Source organism: Perca fluviatilis, chromosome 6 (genome assembly GCF_010015445.1).
Source record: "Perca fluviatilis chromosome 6, GENO_Pfluv_1.0, whole genome shotgun sequence".
Classification (NCBI taxonomy): Eukaryota; Metazoa; Chordata; class Actinopteri; order Perciformes; family Percidae; genus Perca; species Perca fluviatilis.
The window spans coordinates 24,624,975-24,646,355 of NC_053117.1; the positions used below are offsets into that span (position 1 = coordinate 24,624,975).

General features: G+C 40.0%; 1 protein-coding gene across 2 annotated transcripts in view; it reads right to left on the bottom strand.

The window, feature by feature from the left end:
- fbxl17 (F-box and leucine-rich repeat protein 17) overlaps positions 1 to 21,381 on the bottom strand; it is a 237,564-nt gene that overhangs the window by 41,687 nt on the left and 174,496 nt on the right. Inside the window, exon 10 of one of the 2 annotated variants that reach the window (XM_039803442.1) lies at positions 8,584 to 8,951. The exons of the other annotated variant lie outside the window; for it this stretch is intronic. Within the exon in view, the coding sequence (XP_039659376.1) occupies positions 8,878 to 8,951 (74 nt within the window). The 3' untranslated portion in view covers positions 8,584 to 8,877. Of the gene's footprint in view, positions 1 to 8,583; positions 8,952 to 21,381 lie in introns of those variants that run through there. 2 annotated transcript variants of the gene reach the window in all.

The following is a 21,381-nucleotide window of genomic DNA, read 5'->3' on the forward strand; positions in this document are numbered from 1 at the left end:
CTCTCTCTCTCTCTCTCTCTCGCACGCGCACACACACACACACACACACACCGCACACAAAAGATGCAATTATGCTCTCATTTATAAACCGATGGAAGGGTTAGGTGGAGAAAAAAGGAAAGAGAGGCCATGGGGTAATTACTGTATTTTATAGCCACTTCCGACAAAGCAATCTGTTGTGCCGGACAACAGGAACCTTTTCAATGAGCGTGCTTCACTTCAAAATGTAGACGCAATTTATTTCCCTTTCTCTGAAAAGCACTTCCTGCTTCTCATTTGAAAAAAGCAATCATTATTATCATGTACTGAATTAAAAAAAAAAAACTGCACAAACAATACCTAATGAATGCTCCTTAACAGTTACAGAAGATACAGCTTTTGCAAAACACTGAAATATACAGTATATAGTCCAAATATAAATACATGTGTTTTTTTCACACATTATCTCCTTTTACCTCTATAAAAAAAACAAGAATGAACTACTACAAGTAAAAAATATGTCGGAGGTTAGGTGTCAAGTATGTACAAACTGTGAGAGTGTGCAAGGTATTGATACAGGCAGCTGATCAAACCCTTCATTAATTATGGAGAAACAGAGAAGAGGCAAAGGTTTCACACACCTGAAAAATTTAGAGACCACCCTTGTGTACAGTATGTGTGAAATATGTGTGTGTCTGTGTGTGTGTGTGTGTGTGTGTGTGTGTGTGTGCCTGTAGCAAGAAGAAACAAAGAAAGAAGGAACCATCTACCTACATAAATAACTGAGAAACTTAAACAAACTTCAAAAAAATGAGAGTAGACACTAACCTTAAAAAAACAATTAAAAAGGGCTTGTCTCAACTGCTCCTTTCAGTCTTTTATCTCTTTTTATACTAAATTCTGCCACATAAAGCAGCTTTCGTATATACTGTAGCTTAACTGGTAATACAACAAGCAATATGTGGTCAAAAAATGCACCAGTGGATTTGAAGGTCTAACCCCCAAACATTTTGTAAATTATACAACAGATAAATCTTGTATTAATACAAGCTTTATCTTCGTGTTTAAACCCCCAAACCTGAACAACTCCCACCTTCCAATTAACTCTTGTGAGTCCTGAAGCTCAGAAAAAAGAAATCAGCTAATGTAATGTGTACTCTGGACCAGTCGACAATGTTGGATGGACTGCTGCTCAATAGAACATAATGGCCAATTATCCTGCATGGAGGCTAATGGCCCACATTAACTGGCTGGAATATGGGGGTGGGAAGTGGATTATTTAGTAAAACAATGTTTTGTACCCATCTGGAGTTGTGTTTGCGCAGTTTGGGTAATTGGTACACTGCAGCCTGCTTAAGTAAGGTTGAATCATTCATCAAACCGGAGTTGCAGACATTTTAAAAACCAAAGCCTGCCCACATTCTACAGCATCATGCCTCAGAGCCCCAACACACAGGATCATTTTTGGTTACACTTTACTTGAAGGTATCTACATAAGAGTGACATGACACTGTCATGAACGTGTCATAAAACATTATAAACAAGTCATAAACTTTTATGACAACGCTTTTTTTAGTAAGTGTCATTCAGTTTTTGTCAGGACAAGTTATGGTTAGAGTTGGGGTTCATGTGTCATGACTGTTTCATGACAGTGTCACGTGTTCATGACAGTGTCATGCCACTCTTATGTAGAAAACGTCAAGTGTTACCAAATTGTTTTTGCTGTGCAGTCCCGCAACATGCTGAAATCTTCTACAACCGCCTTGCTGTACTTTTATAATGTATTTAATTTAGTTATTCTGTTCATGTTTTTGTTCTATCGTGCTAAAGAGTAGAGATGGGAACATTAGAGAATTAGATTTTGTTCTTTGGGACGTTTTATTCTAAATCAATTTTAAATTTAAACAACAAACCATCCTTTATCACCAGGAGTCTAAGGGCCCTATTTTAACAATCTAAGCGAACGGCGTGAAGCACCCGTCGCAGGTGCATTTAGGGCGTGTACAAATCCACTTTTGCTAGTTTAGCGGCAATTTTAACGGCCGTGCGCCAGGCTCAAAAGGCTTGTACTTAGTGTCTTAATTAATCACAGGTGTGTTTTGGGCATAACATGCAATAAACCAATCAGAGTGTCATCTCCCATTCCCTTTAAAAGCCAGGCTCGTTTGTACCTTGGCACATTGCTATTATGATTGCGGATTTGCTGAGCAGAGAGGAGAGATTTTCAGGAGAAGAAACTGATCTGCTCGTGCATGTGTGAAGTGAAAGGGCGCGAGCAGATCTTATAATACTATTTCACATTGTAATATTTTTATTTTTTTATCTTTTGCATGTTTGTGTGCTGCTGTGTGTGTAACAAGCATAGTCTGCACGCGCTGTGCACGAGCTTAGGCGCATTTTACTAATTTGCTGTTAAAATAACAATGAAATGCTGAGTTGACTTTGGACCAGGTATTTGTTGGTCAATGGCGCGATCACTTTCCGCTGCCTCAAGATAGCAATACACCAAGAATGTACCTGAACACACCTCCCTGTAAGACCAGCACATGGGCGCACAGATGGGCGCAGGTGCATTTGCTATTTAAACGGCATGGGCGCTGGACGGGAAATTGGCACCCGTGTTGGTCTTAAACTAGCAAAGACACTTGCGTTGGGTTGCTGCGCTGGGTGCACGATAGGGCCCAAAAAGTCTAAAATCTTGCATATTGTATAAGTGGTGTCCAGCTTCTTCTTTCACAGGTGATTTTTGAGCCCAAAATGCATCCAAATGCCTTTTCACTTGAGATGGTTGAATTATATTATTTCTCCTTCAGGACAGCATAGTTGGTTCCTCTAAATGAATGGGATGTAAAGTAATTAAATACGGTATTAGGACCTTCGCTATCTTCCCTTTAGTGAGGCCTGTAGTGCTAACACTTGTAAAATGACCGCAGCCTGCCTGCTGTGCTGCTTTACCAAATAAAAGATAATAAAAGCAAAGAATTCTTTTCCCCTATTTAAGGTTTTTTTGAGTGAGTTTTTCCTTATCCAAATCAAGGTCTAAGGATAGAAGGTGTCATATGCACAAATCATGTCAAATGTACAGATTGTAAAGCCTCGCAAGTTTGTGATTTGGGACATTGGGCTGTACAAATTTAAATTGACTTGATAATAGCATTATATTGGCCTACTCTAATCATTTATTTTAATTTGTAAATTGTTTCAGAATTGTAAAAGTAAAACCCTTTATTTTTATTCTTTCTTCGACCCATGGTTGTTGTTGAAACATTTTGGCAAAAGCAGCACAAAGCCGGACTATAGCTATATTTATTCTTTTCCTTTACGCCTCCTCCCACATATTGTTTATACATGCACACTTTGCAGCTGATACCTGCTCACGTGTAAACACAAACACAAGCGTGCCAACTACACATACACACCTACTGTCGAACCTATTCACCCTCAGCATCTCCCTTCACAATCACCTCTACAGCAATTAATCAAAGCTTGTTCTTTTTCTTCCACGAGTTAAGCCTGTCACACTTACCTCTCACTCTTTCATCATCCCTTGCTTCTTAAAGAGCCACGTGGCGGACAATATGAGCCCTGCGGGGGTGGCGATATGACACAACGTCGACAGAAAGTAGCGGCCGTGGTTTAAATCATACTGACATGCAGATTTATCAGTGTTTAACTTGTCCAAAGTGTCTCCTCTAGTTGGTGCAGATCTGACTGTATGAGCTGGTTGGCTTTCCTCTGGGAGGGCCCAAAGTCCCAGCCCGGCTCAGCTCAGTTCTGTTCAGCTTAGTTCAGCACACAGTCACTGCTACAACATACGCAGACATGGAGCAAGACATTTCCACTGTCAACACTTTTAAAGGCCAGTTTCATGAGCTTGACCCTAGTTCCATCACAATCATGATCACATTTGTACAAACTGATATCAAATATTTGGCGGACAAGCTTTCTTACCCTCAAATAATGCTTTTAGTTATCAATGGTGGAAAAGTGAGCATGTACAGAAAATCCAAGATTGAGCTACTGTATCATTCCTCCTCCCAGTTACTCAAAGTAAAGACTCCATCTGGGAAATGTAGAGAATCAACAACTTAAACACAAGTAGACATGTAAGTTTTAAAGTAAGTGGATAAAACAAAATGGTAAATTCCAACACTTTATCATAAAATGAACTGCTGGAATGCACCTACAGTATCTTTTCAGACTCTTGATACAGAACAGTTTAAGAGACCCAAGAAAGAACAAGTAAAGCAATACGTGACTTTATTAGGTTTAAAGTAAAGAAAAGCTACATTTTGTTCTTTTTTACCACATTTATAATACTTAATTTAATAAATTGGCCAAAAACTATATTATAAAACTAATTTATAATATAGTTTATTACAAATAAAATAAACTAATTACTCAGCTACTACATAACTGTTTATGGGCTGATTGGAGGCTTCCAAACTTGACCCTTTAGTAGCTTTCCTGTTTTGTCTTTATCCTCTCAAAGATATTGCATCTATAATGACCTGGTTCATTTCTATCTTTCTGCATATACTATAATGACAATATAATGCATATGCATATAGTGTCTTTTATGCTTTAGTTTCTTGCTACAAAGAGTTCTGGAACTAACAACAATGGTATCTGGATAGCGTTGTTAGTCCCACGACAATCATGCATAATTCATCAACAATGCAGAGCACCTCCTGCACACACACGCACACACGCACACACACACGCACACACACGCACACACACGCACACACACACACACACACACACACACACACACACACACACACACACACACACACACACACACTAAGTACTGTACATGTGAGCTCACATGCACACATGTATAAGTACTGCCATGCTGCAGGCTGATTTTGCATGATGGATGTGATGGTAAACTGGGACCATTGTGGAAGGAATGGTGGTAGGAAAGAAAGCAGAAAAAGAACAGTAAAATGAAAGTAAGTATGGCCCTGATGAGGGACAAAAAGCAGGACTGATACCAAGTCATCATGGTACATACTGATACAGTTTAGGGTAAGACTATGTGATATATGCCTATTTAGGGGGCCTTGATTGAGAATATTAATAAAGTGCAAAACAAATAATAATTTTGAATTGTAAATTCTGAAATGTGCATCACTTGTTCTTAACCTTCCCCTTTCCCCAGGGCTCGCTCAATCCATGTACATTTGACAATGTCAGAACTGTGAGAAACACTTATTCCCACAATTTTGACAAAGTTGAAAAAGTTGTTTTTAAGATACTGCTTGTAAACAAGGGACAAAATAATAGTGTGGTGCCCACCCTTCATTTCAGAAATCAATGTGATTGTGAAACTGCCAGATCAAAGTGGAGACCTGCATCATTCTATCACGTTTAATCAAAATCCAGTGAGTGGTGACGACTGAGATATCGCAAGTGACGGCTGGATAAACAAACAACCAGATGGAGACCAATTCTCAGTCCAAGACAGAAAGAGCCATTTGCCCACAGATACAGAGAGAAATGTGCATAGCCACAGTGAACCTTATAGCAGCGAGTGAGCAATTCAGAAATGGAAGGCAGCAGTGAAGGGAGGGGGGGAGAAGGTAAGCAGTCTTGTTGCGCGAGGCGACTGGGGGTCTGCCTTTAGATGGATGGGTCCCAGCTATTGATAAGGTCAGACCTCATTTGCGCCAGACCTTTTACATTTTGCGAAATGTTGGCCTAGCCATTGGACTGTCAGGAGCAATTCGTCCCTGTGAAAAATGGACTGGCTCATTGCAAACTGTGACTCCATCGTAAAAGCATGAGGCCTTGGCGCTGTGCTGCTACTGTAACTCGTCATATAAAACCCTCCCAGCCCAGCCTCTGCCTATTTCAAATATCCACTATGCTGCTGTCTATCTGACTAACTCCCTCTCCACATCATAGCAATATTGTCTTGATGTCAGGATTTTCTAGCCCGTCTTCCCCAACATCACAGGTTGTCATTCTGGTTGTTGTATTTTCAAAACCTATTCTCAGGTGCAACCCACCAGTGTTTTCTTTCAACTGATCTCCTCCATCTACTGCTGTCTGCATTTTCTGATTATAGCACAGAAAAACACACAACACAAACAATGGGCCTTTCAAGTAAGAAAAAGATGTTATGTTAAAAAAAGTGCTAATTTAATTTCACAATCAGGCTTTCACAGCGAGCACAAGTCAAGACTGTGGACTATGTCAAGGTCAAATAAGGCAGAGAACATCTGACGTGTAGCTGTGTGTGATATGTGGGTATTTATGTGTGTGTGACACAGTGGCAAGACTGCCTCTAGTGAGATCTGTCTCATAATGTAAGTAGGGGTAGCATATTAACCTCGCAGGGGCAAAAGAACAAGGGGGAAGAAAAAAAATGGTGTGCAATCAGACAAGTGGTGTGTATGGTCATAGAGATGGCATCAGCCTACTCGTCATTTAACCCTTATTGACCCAAAGACTCTCATCATTCCTGTGTCAGCTACCACCATCAATGAAATGCTGCACTTGCAGAAGGTCCTGTGCTTTGTGTAGACATGTACCACAGTGTTATTACAGTTTGTATTTATGCGCACACATATTTCACACATTTTAATAAGATTAACATCACCTCATTATTCTTGCAGGTTTTCCAATTTTATAACTTAAGGAGACCTATGAAAATGGGGCTTTACTTCTGAGCACATTTTCAATCTATTTCTTTCACAGAGCTTGTGTGGCCTGTATGACAAAGCTGTGCCTAAGTGGTAATTCATTTACTTGTGGAGGGAAACATTCAAGGCCCATTAATTTATGCAGTAGATGCTTATACCAGCGTAAAGCACATTCCCTAGACTGTCCAGCACACAATTCAGATGAGCATGGCATCTAATTTGTTTAAAAACCAGCCGATCCATGTCAGCTTTTAATCTAAAATACAACCACTTTTGATTAAATTGGACTTTGTGCATCACAAACAACCCCATATATCAAAGAGTAAAGGAATTCACTTTATTTGACTTTTTTTCATCCGTTCATCATTAAAGTACATAAAAAATCTGACCCCTCCTACTCCTTTGAACAAGGACATATAACTTGAGTCCGGAGGACTGTAACTCCCTACACTAAGACACCAATCTGGCAAAACTCCAAGGCACAGTAAAAACAGCTTCCATAAAATAAGGCTACCATCAGTGTTTCAAATATGCAATCCAATTGCATCTCATCAGCCCACTGGTCACTTCCATAAAAGAGTGCTGTCTGCACAATTCCCTGAGTTCAGGGTTTATTCAACAGCATTTCTGAAAGGTTTAATACACAACAGATCAACTGGTTTTCACCAGAGAAGCTGTGCACCGAGCATCCACTCCCTAACAAGGTGAGTAAGCAGTTGTCCTGGCTTTGAGTAGAGGGCATTTCAACTATATCCACCTTAAACAAAACTACAGATGTACTTTCGGCTCCAATATGCCTATTTAAAAAATATGCTGCAGCGACAGCAGCACAGAGCAGTAACCGTACATTGTTACAGATCAAAGCAGCAGCGGCCAACTGAAGGTAATGAGAGGGCCGCATGTTGAAAAACACAAGGCACCGACTGTAATGAGTTCTACAAACCAGATGAAAACGCTAAGGGCACCAGTGTTGTCTGGGATCATGTATACTGTAGAGGTAGGTGTCTTGCCAGGTAGAGGAAAGTAAATCCTCTAACCCCATCCACCATAGACTGCAGAAATCTAGCATGACTGAGGCTGATACAGACCTCGGGCTAATTGACATAACAGGCCAGATTGGTGAGTCTGCACGGCCTGGCCTCCCCATGTTTACATTGGAACTAAGTCACCATTAATCATTAGGGGCGCAAGGAAGAACCAAATCGAGCGAAACGACACTGTCATGGATCCATGCAAACATCCTATATACACGTATAAATGTATAACTTAAATTATTTGTCAAAATCTCATTTTTGACAAGAGCCAAAACACAAAATAAAGCCTCAGTGTTAGACATTCAGAGTATTTGCTGTGAGGTATAACACCCAGTTAAACAAACAACAGTCAGTTTGTTGAAGCTAACTGAGGCAAGGTTTTATCACGGCTATCACTGCTAAGGTAGTAACTGCAAACCAAATAAAGTATCTGTTTGGATAAGAAAAAAGAAAGAGGCCTATCATACAGAGGGTCAGCTAACCCCCTGCTTCAGCTCTAACCTTTGGCACTTAGTGCACATGTTTAATGAAAATTGTATTAAAAATGAAAACAAAAGTAATGGGAAGAAGAAGAAAAAAAATCTAGTAAATCCAGAAAAAAATGCTGCCATCTAGGTAACCACATACAGTTGTTCTTCCTGGCACGGTGTGAAGTTAATCGTGCATGAAAATGGAGGAGACAGTCATGGACTAAATTCCAGCAATGTAAGCTTTCCATGTCAAATCACATTATTACAAAATGCAACCTACCAATTTCAATGCAAAATTGTAAATGTTCTATCATCAGGATTATTAAGCACCTTAAGCTGAATTCAAGCAGTACAATTAAGTTGCCATTCAATTCAACATTCAGTTCAAAATGCTCAGACAGAAGTTCAATAACTATTAAAAAATAAAAAATAAAGTTGCCTGCAGAAGTGTGGGTACAACACAGAGAGATTCCTCTCTGCCTTCTGCACTGTTCCCTGTGGCCATGATCGGCTCCCAGCATATCATAAACCTGCAGTGCACGTATCATATCCTTGATTCTGACTGGCCAGGACGATAATATTGTCTTCTCCTGCATCTCCCTTTCCAGGCTAATAGCCTGCTAGCTCTAGCGTAGGTGGCTGGCCGACCCTGACTGCTGCTATATCAGGCAGAGACCTCTGAGCTGAAATCAATAGCCGGTGCTGAGGATAGAGCTTGTTTGTCACCCTGTCCCTGGTCTGTCAATCACCATCCTCCATGTCCTCCATCCGCTGCAGCCATGTGACCTGGCTGTTGGGTTGTCCATGACAAAGCCCTTGGAAAGACATAATGTCAGATAATTTTCGATTAGGATGCTGCTAATTTCAAGATCCATTAGCTCAAATGTTTATTAGGAAAGGCAGGCTGTAAAATGTGGATGGAATTCAGCATGCAAGATGACATTTGAAATGTGCATTTTTGCATTGATACATTCATTCATTATAAAATAGCATTTAGCACTGTCTAACTTATTGTTCAGTAACACAAAACAAACATACTGTACAAAACCAAAGTAAATTGCTGTTTTTAAACAGGAACATTACACAGCAATTTCTGAATTTGGTTTAGGCAGACATTTCCAAACCAGCAGACCATTTTGAGAGAAAACAAAAGGCTGATCCATATGACCTTACTCATAATCTGAAGTAACACTTCACCAGGTCATTCATGCAAAATATCACAAGAAAATCTGACTATGAGTTATATTTAAGGTTTAAAACATAGTATAGTGTAGTATTCACCTGTCAACACTGATCACCAGTAAATTCCATTTATTATGGTATTTTTCATCTTATTTACTGTAATGATAGTTCTATGAGTACAGGTTTAGCCATTGAATGGGGTTCTATAGGATTAGCAACTAATCTTAGTACAGTACGTCAAAACACTTCCATCCACATGCTCAGTGATGCTAATCAACCTTAAAGAGGCTGCCCTTTTTAAAGGGCAAGCATCATCACACTTCTCATCCACAATGTCTGACTCATTACAGGGTTTTCTGTGTGATGATTATGTAACACATCAACATGGCAGGTCTCTACCGCAGCCAGCATTCTCACCAGAGGGAAATATGCAATTGTAAAATCTCTACAAAAAAATAGATTGATAGATAGATTCAATGGCCATACTGTATAGTGTGCTTTTCTAAAACTCCCCACTTTGCACTGCATTTGGCCAGTTGTTCATGAGAAGTGAGTTAATCTATATAAAGAAAAGGGAAGTTGACAAGCGTAGCACCTCTCTGTAAAGCGTTATGAGGTATTTTTACAAGAAAGACAGCAGGCTCTCAAGAAACGTTGCTGGTGCTCAGAGGTATTTGGAGGTGGCTGCAGGCACTTTGAAAGAATTGATAAAAGCTTAACAAAAATAAATAAATAAAAAAGACACTGCCCAACAGCTTTAACAGCTCATTTGAAAGGGTGTCAAGAACCACCACCAACTCCACTTATCACTGGATGCTGGCACCTCACTCCCTGTAGGAAATGTTTCAGCAGAGTGGTTGAAAACCAATCTCTCCTCGAACCCAATATTAGAACAGATTTCTGGCACATGGCAATTGACCGTAGAATGTGAGAGGCTCCTCTTTAATAGAAGCTGAACAAAAGAGAGCACAGATCCAATGAAATCAACTCTTATCTCCTTCTGGAACCACTGGAACCTCTCTGTAGGCAGTACTGCATTCGCTTGACTTGGATTAACTCAGACGCACCTGCCAGTCCCTCTCAGGGTCCAAGCCTAAAGGAGCTGTCCCGGGTAAGGCGCTGCACCTTTAACACAGTTCACCTAAGAAAAATCTCCTTGATATTTGGGGATTGATTGAAAGAGCCAGTAGTACCTGAGTCCACTGTGGCTCCCACATTGGAAGGCAAATTGAATTGAATTCATTTATTTAATTTATACTTTTTATAGATTCCCAGTAGGGAAATTCACGTTTTCACTCTGTTGTTAGAACACACTACACACAGGCCTGAAATACACACAAACATGCTCAGGTCCAATACATGCACAAATGGAGAGATGTCAGAGTGAGGGGGCTGTGACTACTGGACAGGCACCCCGAGCAGTTGGGGGTTGGGTGCCTTGCTCAAGACCATCTTGGCAGTGCCATGGGGGTGAACTGGCACCTCTCCAGCAATCAGTTCACACTCCTTATTTCAGCGACCCTCCGGTTCCCAACCCAACTCCCTACGGACTGAGCTACTGCCACCCCAAAATGGTAGTGTGAGTGTTAGAATATGCTCTTTTGTGATTTCTGAAGGTCAAGGCAGCCATTAAAACACATTCTGAGGACCCGAGGATGCAGGGAGTTTTGTTATTTTAACAAAACAATGGGTAAGTTCTTCTTGACTAGGTTGGGGATGACAAAGGCACATGGTATTGCCCTCATGACAAGAATGACAGAGCAGCATCTAATTGCATTATCATCCACAGGTAGGTTAGTGGTTGGCCTTTCTGTTGTGTCTTTTGACCTAACCTTAATCACAAAATATGGCCACTGGACATTTGTGCAGTCTGTATTGATTAGGCCGTGCAGCCAATGTACAAACTGTACAGACGTTATCTGTAAGCTAGCTAGAAACTAAAGCCCCGACCATGTCTATGTGAGTGTCCAATCAACAGGATTTCCCTCCAATGTATCCCCTTTTTAGTCTCATTACTGTATGTTTATGAAACAAATTCATAAAGTGTCAGAATAACCATACATTTTTCACTCGCATCTAAACACGCCCATTCATGTACTGTATGTCTATTGAATTTTTGTATGCAGCCTCCTTTATGAGCAGCCTTCAGTGAGCCACAAAGGCTTAACATTTGTTGAGATGAGTGGTAAAACACACAGGTTCACAGAGGGCAAAGCTTTGGGTATCTCAAAGTGGGATGTCAGGTCAGTTGATAATTTTACAAGTGATTGCCTGGCTCTGATTGAAGTGATGTAACCTTAAAATATTTGGCGTTACAGTGGATTTCACTTTATATCACACACACACACACACAGCTGCTTGTAAGCATCTTAAATCATAACCCTAAACCCTGCTATTGCATAAGAGGGCCTGTTATATACACTTTATACAAAGGTTTTATGGATTAGAGCTTTGAAGATGGAAAAACTGTGAGAACTGTATGGAAGCGCTTGTTAAAATGAAAAAAACTTTGGATACTCCCAACACTGAATCATCTGAGTCAGTTCAGTGTTTGTGTTTCTATCTCAGAGCACATGTGCAAACACTCAAACGACATGCACACACATGCATAGACACAAACACACAGAGAACTTGCCATGCTGCCTCTACTCAGAGCATATGGTGGATATTTAATATATTTTCCGAATGTCAGCGACGCCTGTTCACAAGTGTCACCGCCAAATCCCTGCTGGGATTAAAAATAAAAAAATAAAGAGAAAGAGTGAGCCAAATGAAACCAAATACAGAGCTCACTTTTGACCTCACCATTTGGAGGAGAGAATTAAGGGAAACAAGTCTGCGATCCTGAGAGATGGGAAAAAAAATGTATGAGGAAATATTATGTGAAAAAATGTGAATCAAGTAGAGCCTTAAAGGGTTTCACTTTATTGCTAGTCACTTCACTGTACACAGACACAGAGACACACACACGCGGACACACACACACACACACACACACACACACACACACACACACACACACACACACACACACACACACACACACACACACACACACACACACACACAGTCTCCATGCATGCATTTAACATGGACATTCCATTCATTAAGTCTCCAATTTCTCCGGTCACAAAAAACATTTCAATAAAGTCTCTTAATTAACATGCACACCGATTAGAATGTCATGTTTCAGAATGTGCAGTAATCTGTCTTCCTGTCACTCCCTCCTTCACACACTCACACACAAGCCTCCCAGCCAGTGACTTAATGGCTTTTTTCACCTGCACTTAGCAATGGACTATGGTCTGTGAATAATAAGTGGGAAGTAAAAACAGGAGAAGGGGGAGACTGAATAGGAGTGAGACTGAATAAGAGATGTATTTCATGGTTTGACTGTCAATGTAAATGCCATATTCTATTGAGCATTTCATTTTCTGCCCCTATTTCCCCTAATTCTACTTTATTGGTGCATGTAGTATTTCTGTGGAAACAGCCAGGACTGATATTAATGGATGTTGTCTGCATAGGCCTACTTAATAATTGACTGAATAGCAGGGGGAAGTGGAGGCAGACACTGAAAAGTCCATTACAACCTTTTTGACTTAACAATCAAGAGACACAAACACAAACCACTTTCAATGTATTCTCTCAATAAATGATACAGCTGGCTCCACTCCCATTCAATACAACATAATGCCTTGTTTCTGGATACATTTAAGGGTGTGAGGAAAGAAAGGCTGTGTGCATCTGTATATTTGTGAAAAGGTATGTATAAATTCATTGTACTGTATCAGCCAGAAGCCAAGGCCACTCAGATACATCTGATTGTACTCCAAGGAGTGGAGAAATAGGTGTCGATAAAATGTGTCTCATGCCACAATGGAGGCGCGTTTGCTGCATTCCAATGGGGCTGCTTTGTTGAGCACCTGCGGCACAGCCCAGTCGTACAGAGTGGAGAGGCACTCATAACAATCGACGGGCCCCTGGGTCTCACAAACATAGTCTTTAGAGAAAATGGAGGAAAATACAGATCCACAATTACAGCTAAGAATTGAGGTTTCATTCTCATTAGTGCTAGAAATACACTGTTAATGTCTGCCTCGTGTGTGTTGGGTGAGTGACTATACTTGCAGGCATGGTGATGTATGTCTCCTAAATGCTACAGTACAGTTGAAAACATGACTGCGTTTTCAGATGACAGCTACAATTTCCATCCCACAAACCGGCTGAGAATGTAGATGGAAAAAAAAAAAAAAACTACTATGTCATAGCCTATAACCAAACAATAAACAGAAAAACACAGAGCCAATGTTTATTAGAGCTCCCCAGGGCATGTCGTCTATTGGCATGAGGCAGAATCCCAATTTATAGCTTATAGCTCTGTAAGCCTGTGTTTCTGTGTGGGTGTGTGTTTATGCAAAATCTCCCATGAGGCATAATGTAGACTAATAGGAAGCAATAAAGGTAATGTTGACCTTGTAATAGCTGTCTTCCTGCCAACCCGTGGGCCTGAAAGGCTGCCTTTGTGTGATACAGGGTGCTGTTTAGGCAGATCACCTGAAGGGTTAACTAAACCAGGAGCAAAGAAGACCTTTCTATATCAACACAGACTTCATTTTTGATTTTGACTTTGTGTGTGGACAGTTCCGAACTTTTTTATTTTTTTTTAAAGTTGTTCTTATGTTGTTTGAGTGTCATGTATAAAAAACTTTGAGAGTTGTGAATATAAATGATCTACTGTATGTACTGGTGGAAAGATGCTCTGTCACTAACCACTTGTGGCCTCTTACTTGAAAGGCTACTCTGGTTAAGAGCAGAGCGGCAAAAATATCTTCTGGTGTCACTGGACAATGCATCAGATGTATTAATACTGCATTACTTATGTTGAATTAAGTTGATTAGCAAATTCGTACTGCAATACACTATTTTTGCTAATGAATGGTGTTTTATAATTTACCGCTAATTTAACACAAACGTCTGCTCACATATTAAAAGGTCCCATGGCATGAACATTTCACTTTATGAGGTTTTTTAATATTAATATGTGTTCCCCCAGCCTGGCTATGGTCCCCCAGTGGCTAGAAATGGCGACAGGTGTAAACCGAGCCCTGGGTATCCTGCTCTGCCTTTGAGAAAATGAAAGCTCAGATGGGCCGATCTGGAATCTTGCTCCTTATGAGGTCATAAGGAGCAAGGTTACCTCCCCTTTCTCTGCCGCCCAGAGAATTTGGCCAGCCCATGAGAGAGAGACATCATGGCTTTCAAACGAGCAAAGTGGCAGTTGGTCAAGGCCACCCCCTCCACCTTGCCCCCCCCTCCCCCCTCGCCCACCTTGCGTCATCAAAACAAAAAGCAGCATGGAGGCGACAGCAGCAAGGAGGCATCGTATGATCATTTAAACGAGTTTTATGACAAGGTCGGTGAGGACGGGAAAAATCTTACATTTCTGTGTAAACGTTTCCCGCTGGCTTTCAAAAAGAAAATCCACACTTCATTCACATCCACAGCAAACCTGAAACGGCACATTGAACTGAAGCTACGTATGGAAAAAAAGAACTATGAACTAGTTCATTTTTGGAACTGTGAACCTAGTTCAAAATTTTGAAGTATGAACTATGAACTGAACTAGTTAATTTTAAAATTTGTGAACTGAACTTTGAACTAGTTCATGTAGAAAGTGAACTTTCCCAACACTGCTTGTAGGAATGGCTTTGACCATACCTAAAAACTTTATTTAGCCACTAATGGTTAAGTATGGGTAAAAGCAGGCAGGTAATGATTCATTATTAGTAGTAAATGGCAACCTCCCCTTGGAGCTTGGAGACTTGTGCGGCAGTCAACTCTCTATGACGACAAAAAGTCACAGTAATTCACTTGATGTTAAATACCAGTAATTACTGGCAGTAAAGGAATTCGAGGAATGGGCAGACGATAGACAAAGAAACTATAAATTATTAGCATCCAATAAAGCTTGGAGGCTGCATGATAATGAAGCAGAAAAGCAAGGTCGAGTTGCGCTGTGATTTTTTCGCTAAGGTTACACGCCTCTACGGGACAATACAGCAGATGAATATTCTATCTGCAGAGGGAGGCAGCCTTGAAGCAGTGAACTCCAGCAGCAGAGATGTTCAAACACTATTTATTGTTTACTCTCCCGTGCTCACCTTTTCATGGTTTATCTGATTCCACCCTGGTGTCTCTGTGGGCCCAACGCCACAGAGCCTAACCATAAGCTTTGAATGGCCTTGAAAGTAGAATAGAAGAAAAGGGTTGGATCTACATATCCCCTTCGTACCCTCCACATCGCATTCGTGGTTGAAATAACACTTGTTGATGACGTTTTTGCAAAAATTCCACTTCCACATAGTAACATATTATCTTGCTATATATCATCTTTGATGTCAATGTATTGCAGAATATACTTATTTCAAACCTACTAAACCACAGTCTACTTGTGCTTTAATTAGTTATATCTCACAATTTCAAGAATACCTATAACCAGCCTTTTATTGAATATTCCTGGAAACGTGATAACTGTTGATAGAAATAGTACTTTTAAAAGTATGTATTCACTCACTCTTTATTCAGCTTGACCTGGTGGTCTTTAACAATAACATAAGCATATAAAGCCGTGCAACCAAACACACTCAGGGATGACACTCAGACACATCAGCAAAAACACAAACAGGCCTCTCAAGTGTCTCTTTCCAGCGTCTGGGTGTCAGGCATATAATTGAGGGCTTACAATGCGCTCCCCTTCTGCTAAGCCTTGCTATCTATCAGGCCACACACTGCTCTCACAAACTGTCCTCCACTGGTACATATCTGATTACGGCTCCTCTGTAAATGAAGCTTTACAGGATGTACCGATAACAGAATGAGAGAGGATAGGAGGAGGAGAGGGAAAAGAAAGATTACAATATGTAAAGAGGAGACGAGGTGTGGGCTGAGTCCAGTACCAAACAAGTACTAGAGGTAGGGGACGAGTGTGGGAGGAAGGATGAGGCAGAGAGGATAGTTATGTCATGACATGCCGCCTTGGAAGTATCACATAAAAAGGGACATTTCTCCTTTCACATCGATTAAGTATCCATTTGCTGAAAATGTGATCATTTGACATTTTTTTAAGATTGACTGTACTGGCATCACTGACTTTAAGAATGGCTCCTAGCATTCATACTTGAACCAATACTGCTTTACAGTAATTTTCACTTCAAAATGGTCTTGGCCATTCACAATATCTGGACAGCTCCTTATTACAGATACTGTCAAGTACAGTCAGCATATCGAAGGGGACATATCTTACATACATCTTGAAGCAATTATTTCATTCTGATTTCAATTAACTTTGAATGAATCCACATCGTTTATTTTATATCACCTCCAGGAGTTTAATTAATCACGTTTCACCTGTTTTTTTATTCATTAACCTGAACTCATAAGCCAGGGGTACTCAAATGGTAGCCTTAAGTCATTTTAAATAGTCTCTTTGATTTGTTTTGGGCAAGTAATTGAAAGCAATATTAATTTATTTCATACAAATGCAAGTGCCGTGGGATATTTTCCAGTTATTGTTGTTGTTCTCAAAGTTAATAAGCAAAAGATTTAAGAACTTGTGATATACAGGTAGATAGCTTTCCAACAAAACCCAGTCTTGTTTCCAGAAAAGCATTTGTCTGTTGATGAAAAACTACACGAAGACAACATACTCAACTTATGACGCTGCTTTGTGGAGCCTAACCTCTTACAATTATTGATCATTTTACTATATGTTTATAATGAGCCTCCATCCAAAATAACTCTTTTTTACTTCTTTCACTAAAGTACAGCTTCAACGTGGGTGCAGCAACCTTACTGCCAATTGAACAATCCCATGCAGATCTTACACAATATAATAAGCAGACTCATGCTGAATCAAGCACATATGCTGTGTTGCAGTAAATCACAGCTGTGCCAAGACAGCAACCCCCCCCCACTGCCTTTAATGTTTAAAGAGCAGTGATTTACATATACCTTTTATCATATGATTATACTATATACATACACACACACATACAAAGTATAATGGCAGGGTTTCGGCTCTGTTTTATCCGTGCCATTGATCAATTCATGAGGGGGAATGGCCAGCACCCCTTGTGGCATTGTGGCTATTTGCCAGGGTTGCTGTTGAAACACATTTAAGAGTCCTAAGCTAAGCCATTTAAACATGGCCGGTGCATTATGTATTATAGTCACTCCCTGTCAACTGGATGATGTACAGCATTTTTGTCAAACAATGGAGTAACAGCAGGAAAATACATCATACGGACAGAGAGACAGAAAAGGGAATGAGAGTGAAGAAGTCAAAGAAGCTGACTTCAGGATCCAAAGAACAGTGAGGACTAAGAAAAGAAGATGAAAGAGGATATTAAGAATCCAAATGAAAAGTGACCTTTAAGTACAAATAGATTTTGCATTTAGATATTCCGGTAACCTTCCTGTAAGCAGGAAAATCCTACAGAGATAAAGACGGGGATGTTCTCTTGGACAGCGGCCACCAGGGTGGACTAAACCATGGCAACGATAGGAGGTAAATGACAGGTCAAAGGTCAGAGCCAGCAGGAGGAAATGACATCAGCAGGAAGTATGAATAAACAGTGGGGTACAATGATCCAATACAAGCACTGACCTTGCAAGGGATTAGCAGTGGCATTATCTCCCAAATATACAGATGTATAAAAATGAATGAGTGGATGACCTTCCAAAAAGAAAGTTTGTAATTTCCAGTTTTATTGTTAACTGAAACGTAGACAGATAATCTAAATAATACCATGTTGCTATTAACTTAGCAGAGTGCTATATTTATTATATTTATTTTAAATGTCATTGTTCAAACTGAAAAAAGACTGATTTGATCCACATTGTTTTGCAAATGAAGGCTAAACTGATATTTTAAGCTACATATATTACATACTGTATACTGTATATATAAAACAACTGTTAGATGTGGATGTGTGTTCCTTGGATGTGTGGTTAATATTAGTTTAGCAATACGTGCAACCTTCGTACAAAGATATTACAACAATAGCGCAGAAAGTAGTTACACGTGCACAGTTCTTCAGCGATTATAAGAAAAAGGCAACTGCGAGCCAAGCTTTAAAAAATAAAGCATTCCTTAATCATCATCAGTGAAGAAGAAATCTCAATTGAAGAGCATGCCCTACAGCAAAGACAGCCCGTGGCAGTCTAGTACTTTTACATGCTGCTTCTGCATTGTGTCTAAAACTACAGTATCTTATTAAAACAGCTATACTGAATATTTATCCACTTGGTGGGCTTTGACTACTATGGTTTTATGCTTTGCAGACTCTTTTGTATTACTAACCACCAATTCACATAAACCAGTAAAATATCAGATATCAAAAGAAAGAAAAAATACCAACCTATTGTGATTACCAGTTGGATATTGACATGAAAGTTATACTCATTCATTTTCACAGCTGAACCGTTTAGGTGGGCTTTCCAGACATGGCTCATGGCTTAATGCAGTACTTTGATTTAATTTGCATCTATACTTAATCACCTGTATTCCAGCCAAGTTGGGCAGTAGCAGAATAGTGTGCATAGCTGTTTTTCTGTCGATTGGTCTGTAGTAAACCAGCTCTGTTGGAAGCATGGATAAGGTTCATTATCCATTTGTATATTGTGACGATAAATTAGTGTTGTTGAGCTCAGTTGTACATGAATTCTAGTTTGTGGCATCCAGATAATAATATGTAGTTGTCTCATATGGTGAATCATTTAACAGTGTTTACGTAAAATAGGATGCTTGTCTTGAGATCTTACAGAAAGCCCTCAGCTGGGGTATTTATGCATTATCTTTATTTGAATTAAATTCCCCAAACCTTGAAAAAATGCTGAAAAGTCACAACAATATTAAATCAAAACAACAATGTTATAGAAGATGAAATAGGAATACACAGGACCAAAGGATGGAAAAGAAATAAGAAGCTCTCATGTACAGTAAATGGGCATCTCCCTAAAGGGCTCTGCTAAACATTATAAGAGTGAGCTAACTATAGAACCCACAGCAGGGTGCTTAAACTATTAAACACTCCCAAATCTGGTCACCAACACACATCAACACCCACGTAACCTACAGGACAGTTCCATTCACACCTGAGAGAGCCAAGGAGGAGGAAGATGAGGAGAGAGGGACAGAGTAAGAGAGCAACGGAGAGGAAGGGAGCATGGAGGGCGCCAATGCACACGAAAATAAAATGAGATAAAGAGAAGTCTCTAAGTCATTATAGCACTAGTGAGCATTTCACACCTGCTGTATCAGTGCTATTCTGAGGCAATGGCACAGTGGATGTGATGCTGCCTCCAGAGAAATACTTGTCATATCTAGACAGACAGACAGACAGACAGACAGACACACACACACACACACACACACACACAATGGAACTAATAAGAAAAATAAGAAAATGCAATGTCTCACTTCTATAAAAAAAAAAACTTATAGCCAGCAATAACAGGGACATCTTCTACAACTTACACAGCTTTGTGTTATTGAGTCCCACAGGCACACTTAAAGCACGCTGTTATTAGAAACTACATGGCTGAAATGACGTTGAGCGAGAGAGAGAGAGAGAGAGAGAGACAGAGAGCAAGGAAGAGAGAGAAAGAGAGACAGAAAGAGGAGAAAATAGAGCGAAAATAGATAAAACAAATGGACCATTTATATCAAAGCTTCATAAGCACACACTGGGCCTATTGTTGCTACCTCTATCTAGAACTGAAACATTATTGTCATCCAGCAGCTTATAGATACATGATTAGATCCTTTGTACAGACACACACACACACCTTTGTACATAGGCATACATACATCTGTGTATACAGAAATACACATTTACATATAAATCTGTATATAAACACACAAACCCAAGTCATCTCAATCCTTCTTCTCCATGGACTTAAGCCTAAAAAAGTATTTTTTTTTTTCAAAAGTTACAGCAAAGTATGCATGCTGAAATTTGATGTGAGTGAAGGAAGATATTACCATGAGCTCAAAAGTGCATCTATAATATGTGTGTACTGACTGTGTGATTGAGTTTGCGTCTGTAAATGCAAACGGGGCTTGCCTGGTTGTAATGCCTGAAGCAAGGGTGGGTGAGAGTGTGTGTGTGTGTGTGTGTGTGTGTGTGTGTGTGTGTGTGTGTGTGTGTGTGTGTGTGTGTGTGTGTTTTAGTGAGTTAAAGAGAGAGAGAATTAGTGTATGAGTGTGTTTGTGTGTGACCAGTAAGATGGTAGACAGCATAAGCCCCAGCCTTCACAGCTTAAGCCCCCCTCACTTTTCTCCCCCATAAGGCAAACAGTGGATAGACCAAAGGGCTTAGCTGGAGAAAGAGGAGGAGAGGACAATATATGGAAACTAATTCAATTTCAGCCTCTTTTGCGCTGCTACCCAATCTGCAAATACCACCACAGGCTGATGTAAGGAAATGGAAATCTCATCTTATATACTCAACGACACACTATGAAGAATCCGTAGATTGGAACCCTATGGAAGAGTGCTTATACACTTGAACAGCGGTCATCCAGTTAAATGCCTTCCCTCTGTGGAGGTTCAATCCAGCCTCTCAAGCTGTTTCCGCTCCCTACTTACCTGTCACCCTCTCAATTTTCCTGTATATTATCTAATGAACTTTCCAAACTTGCAAATGGTGGGAAAACGGTCATCCCTCTTGGCTGCTTTACAGTTTCCATGGCTAAAGCCAAAGGCAAACTTTTGCTTCTGAGACGAACATTCTTTACTTTTGTTTTTCGGTTTGACTTGTTGCATTTTTAAACATAGTAGTTTAAAGAAAAGATTAATTCTAACATTGATTTGCATAAAAAGGAAATAGATGTGTTTTTTGTACTGCACTGTCTGTCTTGTGGTTACATGCATTTATAAACTATAAACTGTACCATTAGTCAACTGATTGGCAATTGCAGTATTTTGTTTCTCTGCTTTATATCATTGTAAATGGAACATCTTTGGTTTTTGGAATGTGTGTTGGATAAAACAAGACA